Below are 16,318 nucleotides of genomic sequence, written 5' to 3' on the forward strand. Positions count from 1 at the left end.
CTCACACTTCCTGACTATGACCACACATCATGTGAATGAATTTCTCAGTTTCCCTCTTGGTTTTTTCCCACTAATTTTAGATTTGGCTACCAACCTACTTCAAGTGAAACCAGTCTCTCCCTACTTCAGAGGGAGGTTTTTCACTCAGAGAGTGGTTGGTGCATGGAATGTACTGCCTGGGGTGGTGGTGGAGGCTGATACGTTGGTCAAGTTCAAGAGATTGTTAGATAAGCATATGAAGGAATTTAAGATAGAGGGGTATGTGGGAGGAAGGGGTTAGATAGTCTTAGGAGTGGTTTGAAGGTTGGCACAACATGGAGGGCCAAAGGGCCTGTATTGTGCTGTATTGTTTTATGGTTCTATGGTACTTGCTCCAATCTCTCTTGCAGGACACTTCTCCCCTTAGCCACCCAGGCTCCGCGAAGAACGATGCTGGCGTCACCAATCTCTCTGCAAAAGGCCCTAATCACTGGCATGGTTGTGAACCTCCTTCCATCCACCCGCTCCAAAGCCTCGACATCCATCCTCAGGGTGGGCTAAGAAATGTTCGCGCAGTTATTTCCGGAGTGGAACATAATTTGTAACAATTTCTGGGTTGAATTCCACCATTCTGGAAATACAACAGGGACTTGCAGTTGTGAACTGCATTTGCACCAGTGAAATGATTTCTGTGTCAGATGCACATGGGGAAATGCCCTATCCGTGCACCTCTCCTTAAAGTGTGGCTCAGGAAAATGGTTCTGCTAACCCAGGCCCACGAGTTGCTGTGTGCCTCTCTCTGCACTAATGAATTTCCAGCCTGTGACATCCAGAATTGAAGACAATGCACCAGCTCAGACCCAGCCAGAGATGTGTGAAATTTTAAATGTACTTTCTTGCTTTTGTATTCAATGCTGCACTTACAAAACCAATTTTCCCCTAGTCCCATTGACTGCCTTACCAATGCTCTGCCACCAACAAGGATTTGGGTCCATGTGCTCTCAGGCCCCTCTGTTCTTGCATCCCTCAAGATAGAACAGTGAAGATGAAACTGCCTCTCACGTTGCTTGGCTTGAAGTACATGACATGACACTTAGACATGTTAAATTGCACCCTCCACATGGCTGCACATTTCACACTCAGTCTGCTCTCTGACGCCCATGGGATTAAGGATAGTGTTAACCACAAGTCTTGAAATTAATTCTTGTTTACCCAACTCAAAATGACTTAGATACGGCAAAAAAAAACACTGACCCTAACACTAACTACACACTGTATACCTCCCTCCACAGAAAACCTTTGATAGCCATGTCAGTCATGGCTCACTTGATAGAATTCTCACTCCAGTTTGTTCAAGTCCTGCTCCATCAACCTGACTGCAAGAATCTAGCATCAGCACTGAGGGAGAGGTGCACGGCCAGAGATGCCATCTTTCAAATACAACATTAAACCGAGACCCCATCTCTGAGAGATCTTTTATCTGATGGCACCACTTCACAATATCCTGCCAGGTGTTTATCCCTCCAGAAGCAAATCATTTGGTTGTTATCACATTGCTGTCTGTGGGAGCTTCCTGTGCTCAAAATAGCTGCTATGCTTTCTACATTTTGAAAGCAACTACACTTAAGAAATTCTGAAAGCAACTGCTGGTAATCTTATATAAAATCTGAAAAGAGTGGAAATACTCAGCAGGTCCAGCAGTGTCTGTGGAGAGTTAACATTCCTTTTATGAGATGAAAGGTTCTGCAAATGGTCATCGACCTGAACCTTTAACTCTGTTTCTCTTTCCACAGATGCTGTTGACCCGCTGAGTATTTGTATACTTGAAAGGGTCCTTCATTGACAATAAAGGGCTTTACAAAGTCCTGAAAAGGACACAAAAGGAGCTGCATCAATGTTTGTCGTTCTTTTTGTTTGAAGAACATCAATGCTGATGTTCTTCAAACAAAACTTGAGAAGCAGTCATTGCAGTAGACCCTGGAAATCTAAAATAAGACTGTTGCATGGTACATTCTCACGTGTCCTGAAAGTCCACATACAATCTGATCCTAGGTTCTTCTTGACTTTGACCCAGGGAGAATGTGGAAATGGGGAGGGAGTGGTGAGGGATTCCATCTCAAACCTGGGCCGGCTAGAGGCAAGGGTTTCGCCCATTACACCACAGAGTTTTATCTCGAAAATGGAAATAAGACTTGACGTTTCTAAGAGTTGACATAGTGAGAAATGTAAAATTAATAATAACCCTGGAGACAGCGCTGGGGGGCAAGTACAGTAGTGCAGCTGGAAGAGCTGTTGCCTCAAAGCTCCAGCGAACCAGATTCAGTGCTGACCTCCAATGCCATGTGGAGTTTGCACATTCTCCCTGTGACCATGTGGGTTTCCTGCAGATGCTCTAGTTTCCTCCCACAACCCAAAGATGCATAGATAAGTGGGTTAATTAGCCACTGTAAGTTGCTCTGAGTATGTACGTGAATGGTGGAATCTTGGGGTAATTGACAGGAATGTGGGGAGAATAATAAAAAAAAATGAGTGATTGATGGCCAACGTGGTCTCAGTGCATCAACGGGCCCGTTTTCGTGCTGTATGACTCCGTGTCGCTGTGACAGCAGTTCCCCTTCCTTGTGCAGCAAGCTGCCCACTTCCTGTTTTGGGGGAAAAGCAGAAACAGGAACTTCTGGGAAGCTGGTGTATAATTGGTGAACATTTATATTAATGAGAGATTATACACGTGAGAAAAACGAGCAGAACTGTGCTGGGCCAAGGTAGATGGTGCGTGTGAGGAGGTTCTGTATGACACCAGTAGAGGGGGCAGCTGTTGTAACCGGCAGGCTTTACTCTGCCAGTATCAGGCACAGCTGAAAGTGCCAAAGTTGTCCTCAGATTAGCCCTTGTGCCGAGTGTGCTACATCACTGACTTTTTGTGCTGCTGCAACAGTTTCTTCTTCATCTCCTTCAGCTTCTGCAGGTTCTGATATCCTGCTTCAATCACTTCATGGTATGTGGGAGCATCATCTGTAAATCCAGTGTTAAGAAAAAAAGGCAGGGAAGATGAAATTTCAAATGAGGCTTACTTTTTTTTACATAAAATAAACTCTATTCATAATAAAAAATATATACAAGAATAAACAATGCAAAACCTTTACATTCATGGACAATGCATTCAATAGTGTTAACTTGTTTTTTTAAAACTCATAGCACCATTGCCAGTCATTTGCCTCCGGGGTGATACACCAATACAATATTTAAGGGGTTTTCCCACCCAACCCAGCCCCTGTCCAGTAGCGGAAGAACACTGGACTGTAGTCCTTCCCCACCGAGCCCTTGCATTGGCTGCACCGAGCTTCAGTGCGTCCCTCAGCACGTACTCCTGCAGCCGGGACTATGCCAGCCGGCAGCGTTCCCCTATGCGGATCTCACTGTGCTGGGAGACCAACAGGTTTCGGGCAGACCAAAGGGCGTCTTTCACCGAGTTGATGACCTTCTAGCAGCAGTTAATGTTCGTCTCTGTGTGTGTCCCTGGGAACATCCTGTAGATCTGAGAGTCCTCTGTTACACTGGATGAACTGTGACAAGGACAAGGTTTACTCTCCGGCTGATTCTGACCTGCCAGGTGAGCAGTGTGGAGACAATGATTTAATGAGCTTGTCAGCAAATGGCTGACTCTTTGCAGTCACTAATGGACTAGATTTCAAAATCAATTTCAAGTCAATGTTGTCCCAACCAGTCCGTGGGGAAAGGATTGTGGATGGGACAGAGATGCAGTGTAGGCTCACTGATCAGAATAGCTCCAGTATAGAGGTCATCTCATGGCAGAACACGGCTGGGTAAATTTATCAGCACAGAATGTGGAGAAGCCATAATATCAGTTATGGGAGGACGCATCTTGTTCTACCACAAATCCCCCCTCAACAGCAAGACTGTGCACTCAATAACAGATGCAGGGGGTGGGGGACGGTAGGTTTGAGCCTGAAGTTATCTCCAGATACATAAGATTCTGCAAGGATCTGACAGGACAAGTGCAACGTTTATTCAGAATGCATAAACTAGAACAAGGGACATTGTCTCTGAATAAGGAGTCGAGAATTGCGACCAAAAGGAATTTCTATTCATGGACGCTGTTCACTGTCAGTTGTTGAGTATATTCAAGGCTGAGACAGACAGATTGGTGTCCACTAAAGGAAATAGAGGGTATGGGGATTAGGCAGCAAAGATGAGGCACAGGACCAGCCGTGGTCTTACTGGATGGCTGCACAGCTTTGTGAACAAAGCTCTACTTTTATTTCTTAAATGCTTATGATCATAAATTCCTCCGTTAGTGGTTAAAAACTCATGAGTGGATGGAGCAAATAGCAATTTGGATTGCCCTCCTTCTCTCCCTCAACACAAGAAAGGAGTTCCCTCAGCCCAGACCTTGGGAGTGTAGAGCTCACGGTGCCCGCCCTATTCACCACTGACTCCAGAGGCTGCCAGAGCCAGGAATGAAACCACATTCACATCAGTGGTGAAGCTGTGAGCAGTGTCGAGCAGGCACCTGGGAACACCTGACACCCTCAAACATCATCAGGCATGGAAGCCGTTCTCCTCCTTCATCTTATTGTAATGGGACCGGCCTTTTATGGGAAAGGACACTGTCATGAACCTTCATCTCCCGAGAAGGAAAACACGCACCTGGATACGAGGTCTTGACCCTGACGCTCCGACTGGGGTTAATCCTTCGGGAGACCTAGTGCTGAAACCCATGCTCGTCAACCATGCAGAACACACAGGAGTGATGGAGGGGTTTTCTACAGAGCATCACCCCATAATCTGGGAGGCAAACAAGAGGTTTGGGTAACAATGGCCATCTTCCAGCTGTGGTTCCTTCCATACTTTTGCCCAGCAGTGGTGTTGCTGTGAGGAAAATAACCTTGAGCTTAAAGCACTGCTGGTGATCGACGACGCCCCAGGACACCCACAGCACCCTGGGTACCCTCCCAACCCGCCTTTCCCTGGAGCTGGTATACCTTCCACCAGACATAACATCCTTTGTCCAGCCAGTGGATGAGGGCAGCATGTCCAATTTCAAAGCTTACTACCTTCAATGCACCTTCAAACAGCCGGATGCAAAAAAAATGGACAAGGTAAGTGGTCGATAAGGAAATTCTGGAGGTCGTACAACAATTCTGGAGGTTGTACAACATCATGAAGGGCATCAATGACATTAGTGTAGTTAATCTTCATAAGTGTGAGGTGACAGACTTTGAGAGGACATAGGCAATGAATGGGAGAGGTATACAATATTATGAGGGGCATAGACCAGGGCAGATAGTAGGAACCCTGTTTCCACAGTGGAGGTGTCAAAAACGAGAGGACATAGGCTTAGGGTAAGAGGGAATGAAGTTTAGAGGGATCTGAGGAAGTTGGAATCTGGAATGGGTGGGTGGTGGAGGATGGTATCTGACAATATTTAAGAAATACTTAAACAATCACTTGGATTGCCAAGGCATGGAAAGGATTAGTGTAGATCAGATATCTTTATTAGTCATATGTACATCGAAACACACAGTGAAATGCATCTTTTGCGTAGAGTGTTCTGGGGGCAGCCCGCAAGTGTCGCCACACTTCTGGCGCCAACATAGCATGCCCACAACTTCCTAAGCCATATGTCTTTGGAATGTGGGAGGAAACCAGAGCACCCAGAGGAAACCCATGCAGACACGGGGAGAACGTACAAACTCCTTACAGACAGCGGCGGGAATTGAACCCAGGTCGCTGGCGCTGTAATAGTGTTACACTAACCGCTACACTACCGTGCCTGCCCATGGGTTCCTGATGGACAGCTTGGACGTGATGGGTTGAAGGGCCTGTTTCCATGCTGTATGATTCTATGACTATCATTTCTTATAACACAGAACAGCCGTTGCATGGGCTTGGCACAGCGTCGGCAGGCCAAGCGATCAGAGACCAGGTGCTGTCAGGCAGACACATACACATGTATACACACACATAGGAGACTTTCAGCACATGGGCATAGGCTCTGCATGGATTTCCCCTGTCTCCTTCTCACACCTTCGCTCCAGCCTGTACCTGAAACTCCTCTCCAGTATCTCCACCACCCCCCTCAATCACCTTCCCTTCAAACCTGACTCCCTCCACCCTCCCCCTCGCATCCTGCCACTTGGTCCCCTCTTTCCGTCCCTGCACTGGGCACCTGTCCTCTGTAGTTCCCTATAGTTCAACTTCTGTCCACCTTGAACGGGCATCATAATGTGAACTGGAGAGACAAGAGGCGGCTGATGCTGGAATCTGGAGCAACACACAATGGATGCTGGAGGAACTCAGTGGGTCAGGCAGCGTCTGTGGAGGGAAATGGACAGACCCAGGGTTGAGACCCTTCGTCTGGACTAAGGAAGAGGGGAGATGATCACTATAAAGAGGTAGAGGGGAGGGGTGGACCAAGAGCTGGCAGGCGATGGGCAGATCCAGGTGAGGAGGGGTGATAGGCAGACAGAGGAGGGGAGAGTGGGAATAGTGACTGGGAGGCGAGAGGTGGAGGCAACAAAGGGCTGCAGATGGTGGCATCTGATAGGAGAGGAAGGTGCAGCGTGGAACCAAATAAGGGAGGTGGGGAGGGCAGGTGGGAACAGTGGGGGCGGGGGAGGGGACCAGTGGGAGGGGTGTGTGGGTGATGGGCAGATGGGGAGGGTGGAGGAGGGGATGGGGGTTGGTGGGAGTGGGCTGGGTGTAGGAGGAACTGGGGAGATCAAGAGGAGAGAGAAAAGGGACAGAGGGGGAGCAGGCTACCTGAAACTGGAGAATTCAGTGTTCATGCTGTCAGGTTGTAGACTGCCCAGCCGGGCCTCAAGTTTGCACTGAGCCTCACCCTGGCAGTGGACGAGGCCGAAGACAGACAGGTTGGTGTGGGAATCGGGAAGGGAATTAAAATGGCTGGCAACTGAAAGCTCCAGAAAGCCACGGCAGACAGAGATGTGAACTCCTGGCCCTTTAGGGATATAAATTGGTTCTGGAATAGGTTAAGTTTCTTTTTGAACTCTCTCCTGCTAATCATCTGTTGTTTAATTGGTAAACAGGTTTTCCAATTTACTCTAGACTGTCTCTGTGTTATCCAGCTGAAGTCTGCCTTAGTGAAATCTAGCCTCTTCAAGCTGTTTTGTGTTTTGCAGTGGTGGGACTCCCAATGGCACAGTCCCCCAGAAGTAAAGCTCATTCCCTCCACTTTATCAATTTAATCCAAAAGACAGTACTTGAGAGCTGCTTTTTTAAATAAATAAATACCCCAGGCTATGACATTATGATTAAGTAATCTTACAACAGCATTGTTCTGTGCCTTCTCTACTTTTTCTGAAATAGTATACAGAAATTTTCACTTGCCAGTCCAGAGTTTAATATATGGCACAGCGCTGTATTTTCACCAATGTTCATGTTTCTCTCCTTTCAGCACAATGTACAGCTTGTTCTCCCATGTGTATGAACCCCTGTGAGAACCTGGGTCCCACGTACACACATTGCTGATGGCCACGTAACACGGCCACGTAACACGGGGCAGGAAAACCACAGCCGCACTGGGCACAAGTTCCCTGCAGCGACTGTGGGAAGTTAATGCACGTGAACCACAGCCGGAGAAAGGACAAAATGAACAAGTTCCAATGTGATTGGTGAGGGAAGAGAACCAAGAAAAGGATATGGTGGAATCTGTTGGATCTCTGTTCTAGTCACAAAGATGTTTTCTCCAGCTTTTGGCTCCAGTTTCAGATGTTGAAGGAAGTTCAGAACGAGAGGACTGAGGCCAAACAAATTAAATAAATTCCTTATGAAGTCAGGCCCTTGTCTGGCTGTAGGGGGCTGTGGGAAGGAAGAGTTTATTAAAACACTTGGTTCTGTCAGTGACCTCACTCCCGATCTCTGGGACTGGCAGTACCCTCACTCCCGATCTCTAGGACTGGCAGTACCCTCACTCCTGATCTGTGGGTCAGTCAGTATCCTCACTCTCAATCTGTGGGTCAGTACATATAAATGACACGAGAGGGAGCTGAGAAGGTTGGTGAGTTGAATGACAAGGTACATATAATGGGGTTGGGAGTTGCTCTGAGAAGAAAGATGGTGGAAAGTGAGGAATATGATGAGATTGTAGAATGGATGAGATTGTGGGTACTTTAAAGGGTTGGTAGGTGGTTGGATGGAACAGTTGGTAGGTAGAGTAGAGAGATACATTGAGAATGCAGATAAATGGTAACAAAACGTATTGATTTGGATTGAATATTATGAAAAGGTAACTACATGTATTGAAGAGGGTAAGTGCAGTTGATGTAGTTTACATAGACCTCAGTAAGATCCCACATAGGTAACTGATCCAAAAGGTTAGAGGCCATGGGATTCAAACTGCGTTGGGAAATTGGATCCAAAATTGGAGTGTTAATCGGAGGCAGAGGGTGAAGGTGGAGGGTTGCTTTTGTGATTGGAAGACTGTGGCGAGTAGCATATCACAGGGACCACTGCTGGAACCCTACTGTTTGTCATATACATTAACAATACGGATATGAAAGCAGGAAAGATTGAGAGAAATGGGAGGAGGTATTTAGGGATATGGAGAGGTGGTGGGCAGATGGCTACGGTAAGGAGGTGGGATGTAGATCCTGACGAAGGCTGAGTTTTAAGGACATTGTGGACAGATGGATAAATCAGATCGAAGGTATGAAAAGAATTGAGAGATAAAGTGCTAGGTTAGGCAGAATGATGTTGTGAGTAGCTGGGTAGGTAGAGTTAACAGATATTATGAGACAATGAGCTGTGTGGCTGAGGGCTTTGGTGCTCACTGCTCAGGCTTAAGTCACACAATGATAGGAGACGGAACTGAGTGATTTGGGGAGTAGGTAGATGGACAAGGAATGTCATCAGCTGCAGGATGGGTAGGTTTCAGGGGTATGGTGAACTTACCAGATTTGGTGTTGTGGTCGTTTAGATTGGGCAACATGGTGAAAGGTGACCAGCTGGATTTAAGGAATGAGCTGAGAAAATGGGCTGAAAGAACGTGAAGAAGTAGACTGGTGGCATTGAGTGATATGGTGACTAGAGGGGCGTGTGCTGGAGGTATATAGTGGGAAGGGATATGTGTGGATAGGGTAAGTGGTGAGATGGTAGGTTTAAGGGATATGGAGAGAAGCTGGGTGACTGGGATTGAAAGCTGGATTTTAGTGATATGATGAGAAGTGGACAGTGGGACTGGAGGATATGGCTGGAAGAGGGTAGGGTGAGAGAATGGGTAAATGGTGAAGGAATGGCTTGCTGGGTGTTTACAGTCTTGCACTTCTAATCTGGCTGAGGGAAGGAGTTCCAACTTGACTGGCAACAAAAAGGAAGTGTGATAACAGCTCAAGGACCCCGCAACATCTCTATACTGATATCTACAGGGAGAGGCTGGTGGTGGGGACCGCATGCATGTGGCTCACCTCTATCTGAAGGGGAATGTGGCTGAATCCAGAACTCTTCACAGTCACACTGCTTGCCGATTGCACGGTGTCTACAAGAGATTGAATCACAGAATTGTAGAATGGTTACAGCACAGCAGGAGGCCATTCAGCCCAGACCTGTACGATCAGTTTGCAAGACAAGTTTTCACTGTACCTCGGTACGTGACAATAATAAACCAATACCAATACCAATACCAGCCCAAGCTCCTCCTCCATAGCATTGCAAATGTTTCTTCACCAAATATTTATCCAGCTCCCTCTCGGCCACAATGAAACCTGCCTCCACCACACCTGCAGGCAGATATACCAGATTCCCATCAAAACATTTTCTCATATTACTCTTCAATTCTTGCAACCTCTGGGTCTCAAACTCTCCACTATCCAACTCCACCTAGGCCCCTCATCATCTTATGTACTTCCTTCAGCCGTCCCTTCTCCAAAGAAATTGTTCCAGCCTCTCCATCTGTCCCTGGAACTGTAGTCATTCATCCCAGGAACCATTCTTGGAAACCTTTTGTGGACCCTCTCAAATGCTTTCATATCCTTTCCACAGTATGACACCCAGGATTGAAATTGGCCAATATTTTATTAAGATTCAGCAGAACTTCCCTGTTTTTTATACTCTACCTCTGTTGCTAAATCCCAGAATTGTGTACACTTTCTCCAATGCACTGTCACTTTCAATGATCTGTAGACTCATACCCTCAGGTCCCTCTGTTCCTCTATCCCCATGAGAACAGTATCCTTTACTTTATATTGCCAATCCTCATTCTTCCTATCAAAATGGATCACCCTACATTTCTCAGCATTAATCCCAGAAGTCTGGCTGGAGGTCCGTGACTAGTGGTGTTCTGCAGGGATCTGTACCAGAATGTCTGCTGTTTGTGATATATATAAATGACCTGGATGAAAGTATGGATGGGTGGGTTAGTAAGTTCACAGACGATACAAAGATTGGTGGCATTATGGATAGTGTAGAAGATTGCCAAAGGATACAGCGGGCTATAGATCAGTTACAGTTATGGGTGGAGAAATGGCAGATGGAGTTTAACCCAGCCAAGTAATAGCAAGACCCTTAATAGTGTTGAGGTACAGAGGGATCTTGGGCTCCAAGTCCATAGCTCCCTGAAAGTGGCTGCACAGGTTGATAGGTGGTAAAGAAGGCGTATGGCATGCTTGCCTTTATTAGTCAAGGCATTGAGCTCAAGAGTCAGGAAGTTATGTTACATCTTTATAAAACTCTGGTTAGGCCACATCTAGAGTATTGCATTCATTTCTGGTTGCCCATTACAGGAACCATGTGGAGGATCTGCGAGGTTCACCAGAATGCTGCCTGGAGTAGAGGGCATGTGTAAAAAGAAGTTGGACAAACTCGGGTTGTTTTCTCTAGAGCAGCGGAGGCTGAGGGGAGACCTGATAGAAGTTTATAAGATCATGACAGGCATAGATAAATAGCCATTATCTTTTTCCCAGGGTCAAAATGTTTAATATTAGAATGCATGCATTTAGGTGAGAGGGGGCAAGTTCAAAGGAGATGTGTGGGGCAACTTATTTTACACAAAGGGTGGTGGGTGCCTGGAACGTGCTGCCATGGGTAGTGGTGGTGGAGGCAAAATATGATAGAGGCGTTTAAGAGGCTCTTAGATAGGCACATGAATGTGCGGAGAATGGAGGGAGATGGACATTGTGTAGGCAGAAGGGATTAATTTAATTAGGCATTTAATTACTAGCTTAATTAGTTTGGCACAACATGGTGGGCTGAAGGGCCTGGTCCTGTGCTGTACTGTCCTGTGTTCTATTAAACTTCATCTGCCATACGATTGCCCGTTCAACCAGCCTGTTAACATCCTGCTGTAACATCACTATCCTCTTCAGAGTTCACAACACTGCGGAGTTTTGTGCGATCCCCACATATGGAAACTGTGGCTTCCATCCCCAGGTCCAGGTCATTAATATCACAATGGCTCGATGACAGAGATGTTTAAAATGCTTTTAGATGGGGATATGAAGCGTAGAGAATGGAGGAATATGGACATTGTGTAGGTAGAAGGGATTGATTTAGTTAGGTGTTTATTTGATATTTTTTGATATTTGATATTTACTTATTAGTCACATGTACATCAAAACACACAGTGAAATGCATCTTTTTGCGTTGCTAAGAATGTGCTGGGGGCAGCTCGCAAGTGTCGCCACTCTTCCTGCACCAACATAGCATGCCCACAGCTCCTAACCTGTACGCCTTTGGAATGTGGGAGGAAACTGGAGCACCCGGAGGAAACCCACGCAGACACGGGGAGAACATACAAACTCCTTACAGGCAGCAGTGGGAATTGAACCCAGGTCACTGGCGCTGTAATAGCGTTACACTAACTGCTACACTGCCGTGTCTCCAGTTTAATTAATTTGACACAATATCATGGGCTGAAGGTTCATTATAGATTTGTAGGTGGGACTAACTAGGGAAAAAAGAAAGGTAGTCAGATGGAGGACATGGTGGTGTGCTGCAGCTGTTTGATGTGGGAACTCGTGGACCTTGCTGTGGTCCAAGATGGCCACATCTGCAGTAAGTGCTTGAGGCTGGATGAACTTCGGCTCAGAGTTGATGAGCTGGAGTAGCAGCTACAAACACTGCGCAGCATAAGGGAGGGAGAGAGTTATGTAGACACAGTCCATCAGGTGACAGTCACCCCCCTTAGAGCAGGTACATCTGAGGTTCAGGAGGCAGATAGAATGGTGACTGTCAGGGGAGGGAAGAGGAAGAAGAAGTCAGGCAGGCAGACAGAGCAGAGAGCCCCGGAGGCTGTTCCCCTCAGTAACAAGTTTTCTGCCTTGGAAGCTGTTGAGGGGGATGACCTGCAGGGGCCTAGCTGCAGTCACCAGGTCTCTGGCACTGGGACTGGTACTGCTGCTCAGAAGGGAAGGGTGGGAAAGAGACATGCGGTAGTGATAGGGGACTCCATAGTCAGGGAAACAGATAGGAGGTTCTGTGGCAGTGAGCATGAATCCCAGATGGTATGTTGCCTCCCAGGTGCCAGGGTCCAGGATGTCACTGATTGGGTCCACAGGATTCTTGAGCGGGAGGGAGAGCAGCTAGAAGTTGTGGTCCATATTGGCACCAACGACATAGGTAGGAAGGGGGATGAGGTCCTGAAGAGTGAGTTCAGGGAGCTAGGCAGAAAATTGAGGAACAGGACCTCAAGGGTAGCAATCTCGGGATTGCTGACAGTGCCACGTGATAGTGAAGGCAGGAATAGGAGGAGGTGGCAGATAAATGCGTGGCTGAGAAGCTGGTGCAGGAGGGAGGGTTTTAGATTTCTGGATCATTGGGATCTCTTCTCGGGAAGGTGGGACCTGTACAGAGAGGACGGGTTACACCCGAACCAGAAGGGGGCCAATATCCTTGCGGCGAGATTTGCTAGGATGGTTCAGGAGGGTTTAAGCTAGTTTGTGAGGGGGAAGGGAACCGGAGGAGTAGGTCAGAGGAAGAAGGGAATGGGGAAAAGTTAGATCAAACAGGTAGAGAGGCTTTGGGGAAGGAGAAGCAAAATACAGGCTATAAAAGTAGTAAGGTAGATGGACTGAAGTGTGTTTACTTAAATGCAAGAAGTGTCAGGAATAAGGGGGATGAACTGAGGGCTTGGATAAGTATGGAGGACTATGATATCATGGCTATTACTAAGATGTGGCTGACGTCAGGAGAGGAGTGGATATTGAATATTCCTGGTTTTCGGTGTTTTAAGAGGGATAGGGAAGGGGGGGAGAAGAGGAGGAGGGGTGGCGATACTGGTCAGGGACACTGTTACAGTTGTGGAAAAGATGGATGTTGTAGAAGGATCATCTCTAGAGTCCGTATGGGTGGAATTAAGGAACAAGAAAGGAGCAGTTACTCTACTAGGAGTATTCTCTAGGCCCCCCAGGTAGCAGTAGAGATATAGAGGAGCAGATTGGCAGGCAGTGTTTGGAGAGAAGCAAAAGTAACAGGGTTGTTATAATGGGAGACTTCAACTTCCCAAATATAGACTGGAACCTGCTTAGTGCCAAAGGTTTAGATGGGACGGAATTTGTTAAATGTGTCCAGGAGGGATTCCTGACGCAGTATGTTGACAGGCCGACTAGAGGGAATGCCATGTTAGATTTAGTTTTAGGAAATGAACCAGGACAGGTGAAGGATCTATTGGTGGGGGACAGTGACCATTGCTCCATAACCTTTAAAATTGTCATGGACAGGGACAGGTGCAGAGAGGACAAGAGGTTTTTCAATTGGGGAAGGGCGAGCTACGAGGCTATAAGGCGAGAACTTGGGAGTGTAAATTGGGATGTCCTTTTTGAAGGAAAATGTACCATAGAGATGTGGTCGATGTTCAGGGATCTTATGCAGGATGTTAGGGATAAATATGTCCCAGTGAGGCAGAGAAGGAATGGCAGGGTGAAGGAGCCGTGGGTGACGAGAGAGGTGGAACGACTTGTTAGGGAGAAGAAGGTAGCATACGTGAGGTATAAGCAGCAAGGTTCAGACAGGGCCCGTGAGGAATATAGGGTAGCGAGGAAGGAACTTAAGAAAGGGCTGAGGAGAGCTAGAAGGGAACATGAAAAGGCTTTGGCTAGTAGGGTTAAGGAAAATCCCAAGGCCTTTTTCAAGTACGTGAAGGGTAGGAGGATGGCTAGGGTAAAGGTAGGTCCGAGTAAGGACAAAGGTGGGAGAATTTGCCTGGAGGCGGCGGAAGTGGGAGAAGTTCTCAATGAGTACTTCTCTTTGGTATTCACCAGGGAGAGGGGTCTTGATGATGCGGAAGGGAGTGCTGGTAGGGGTAATGTTCTCGAGGTTGTAGATATCAAGAGAGAGGATGTGTTGAAGTTGTTAAATAATATTAAGACAGATAAATCTCCGGGGCCTGACGGGATTTTCCCCAGGCTGCTTCGAGAGGCTAGGGAGGAGATTGCTGAACCGCTGGTAAGGATCTTTGAGTCCTCGTTGTCCACGGGGATGGTGCCAGAGGATTGGAGGGTTGCGAATGTTGTTCCCTTGTTCAAAAAAGGTAATAAGGATAGGCCAGGGAATTATAGACTGGTGAGTCTCACGTCTGTGGTGGGTAAGCTGTTAGAAAGGATTCTAAAGGATAGGATTTATGAACACCTTGAGAATCATGGACTGATTAGGGACAGCCAGCATGGCTTTGTGAAGGGAAGATCTTGCCTCACAAGCCTGATAGAGTTCTTTGAGGAGGTGACCAGGAAGATTGATGAGGGCAGTGTGGTGGATGTGGTTTACATGGATTTTAGTAAGGCGTTTGATAAGGTTCCTCATGGTAGGCTTCTTCAGAAGGTCAGAGGCCAAGGGATCCAAGGAAGCTTGGCTGTGTGGATTAGGAATTGGTTTGCATGTAGAAAGCAAAGGGTTGTGGTGGAAGGAGTGCCCTCAGATTGGAAGGCAGTGACTAGTGGTGTCCCGCACCACTGGGACCTCTACTTTTTGTGATATTTATAGATGACTTAGATGAGGGGGTGGAGGGCTAGGTTAGTAAGTTTGCGGACGACACTAAGATCGGCGGTGTTGTGGATAGTGTGGAGGGCTGTCGGAGCTTACAGAGGGATATTGATAGGATGCAGAGCTGGGCTGACAAGTGGCAGATGGAGTTCAATCCGGAGAAGTGTGAGGTGGTACACTTTGGAAGGACAAACTCCAGGGCAGAGTACTGGGTGAATGGCAAGGTACTTGGCAGTGTGGAGGACCAGAGGGATCTGGGGGTTCATATTCACAGTTCATTGAAAGTTGCCTCACAGGTGGAAAGAGCAGTTAAGAAGGCCAATGGGATGTTGGCTTTCATAAGTCGCGGGATTGAGTTTAAGAGCCGCGAGGTTATGATGCAGCTTTACAAAACACTAGTTAGGTCACACTTAGAGTACTGTGTTCAGTTCTGGTCGCCTCATTATAGGAAGGATGTGGAGGCGTTGGAGAGGGTGCAGAGGAGATTTACCAAGATGCTGCCTGGATTAGAGAGTATTGAATATGAGGAGAGGCTTAAGGTGCTAGGGCTTTATTCACTGGAAAGGAGGAGGATGAGAGGAGACATGATAGACGTATATAAAATACTGAGAGGAATAGATAGAGTAGACAGTCAGCGCCTCCTTTCCAGGGCACCAATGCTCAAGATGAGAGGTCATGGCTTTAAGGTTATGGGTGGGAGGTTCAGGGGAGATGTCAGGGGGAGGTTTTTCACCCAGAGAGTGGTTGGTGCATGGAATGCACTGCCTGGGGTGGTGGTGGAGGCAGATACATTGAACAGGTTCAAGAGCTTGTTGGATAGGCATATGGAGGAGTGTGGGATGGGGGGATATGCAGGAGGAAGGGGTTAGGTAGTGTGAGGGTGGTTTGATGGACGGCACAACATGGTGGGCCGAAGGGCCTGTTTTGTGCTGTATGGTTCTATGGTCCCGTTCTTGTGCTGTACCCTTCTATGTTCTATTTCTACGTTGGCCTGTGCCATTGTGAGGGAGGGGGTGTTCTTGGAGCCTCTCTTCCCATTAGTTGTTTAATTGCTCACCTCCATTCTGAGTAGATGTGGTGTGACTGCAGAGCTTTGAGCTGATCCATTAGCTGCGAGATCACTTAGCTCTGTCAATGGTACATTTTTATTTGTAATCCTCATTTCAGCTTCACCATACTCAGAGGTCATTTTTACAGATGCTGCTCATAGCATGGTCTTCTGTGCTTTCCATAGATACTGGTTGGCAGTAATGATGGAGTGAGGAGCAACAAAGGACAACTAACCAACAACGAGTAATGGTGGTGCGAGGGATATGCCAGGCCAAGAGGTTATAGGTTGTTACAGCGGACATTTCTGCTGCTGACAATGGTGCACAGATCCTCATGG

General features: G+C 47.2%; 1 protein-coding gene across 1 annotated transcript in view; it reads right to left on the reverse strand.

Annotated features, from left to right (window-relative positions):
• Positions 1-2,881: 2,881 nt before the first annotated feature.
• The window catches only part of LOC127585436 (protein FAM227A-like), a 55,663-nt gene continuing 42,226 nt past the window's right edge, over positions 2,882-16,318 (reverse strand). The window contains exons 12-15 of the mRNA XM_052042863.1: positions 9,426-9,496; positions 7,696-7,821; positions 7,484-7,565; positions 2,882-2,991 (exon numbers count right to left, since the gene is read on the reverse strand). Coding sequence (XP_051898823.1) covers positions 2,882-2,991; positions 7,484-7,565; positions 7,696-7,821; positions 9,426-9,496 — 389 coding nt within the window. The remainder of the gene's footprint in view (positions 2,992-7,483; positions 7,566-7,695; positions 7,822-9,425; positions 9,497-16,318) is intronic.

Source organism: Pristis pectinata, chromosome 33 (genome assembly GCF_009764475.1).
Source record: "Pristis pectinata isolate sPriPec2 chromosome 33, sPriPec2.1.pri, whole genome shotgun sequence".
In the NCBI taxonomy this organism is placed as follows: Eukaryota; Metazoa; Chordata; class Chondrichthyes; order Rhinopristiformes; family Pristidae; genus Pristis; species Pristis pectinata.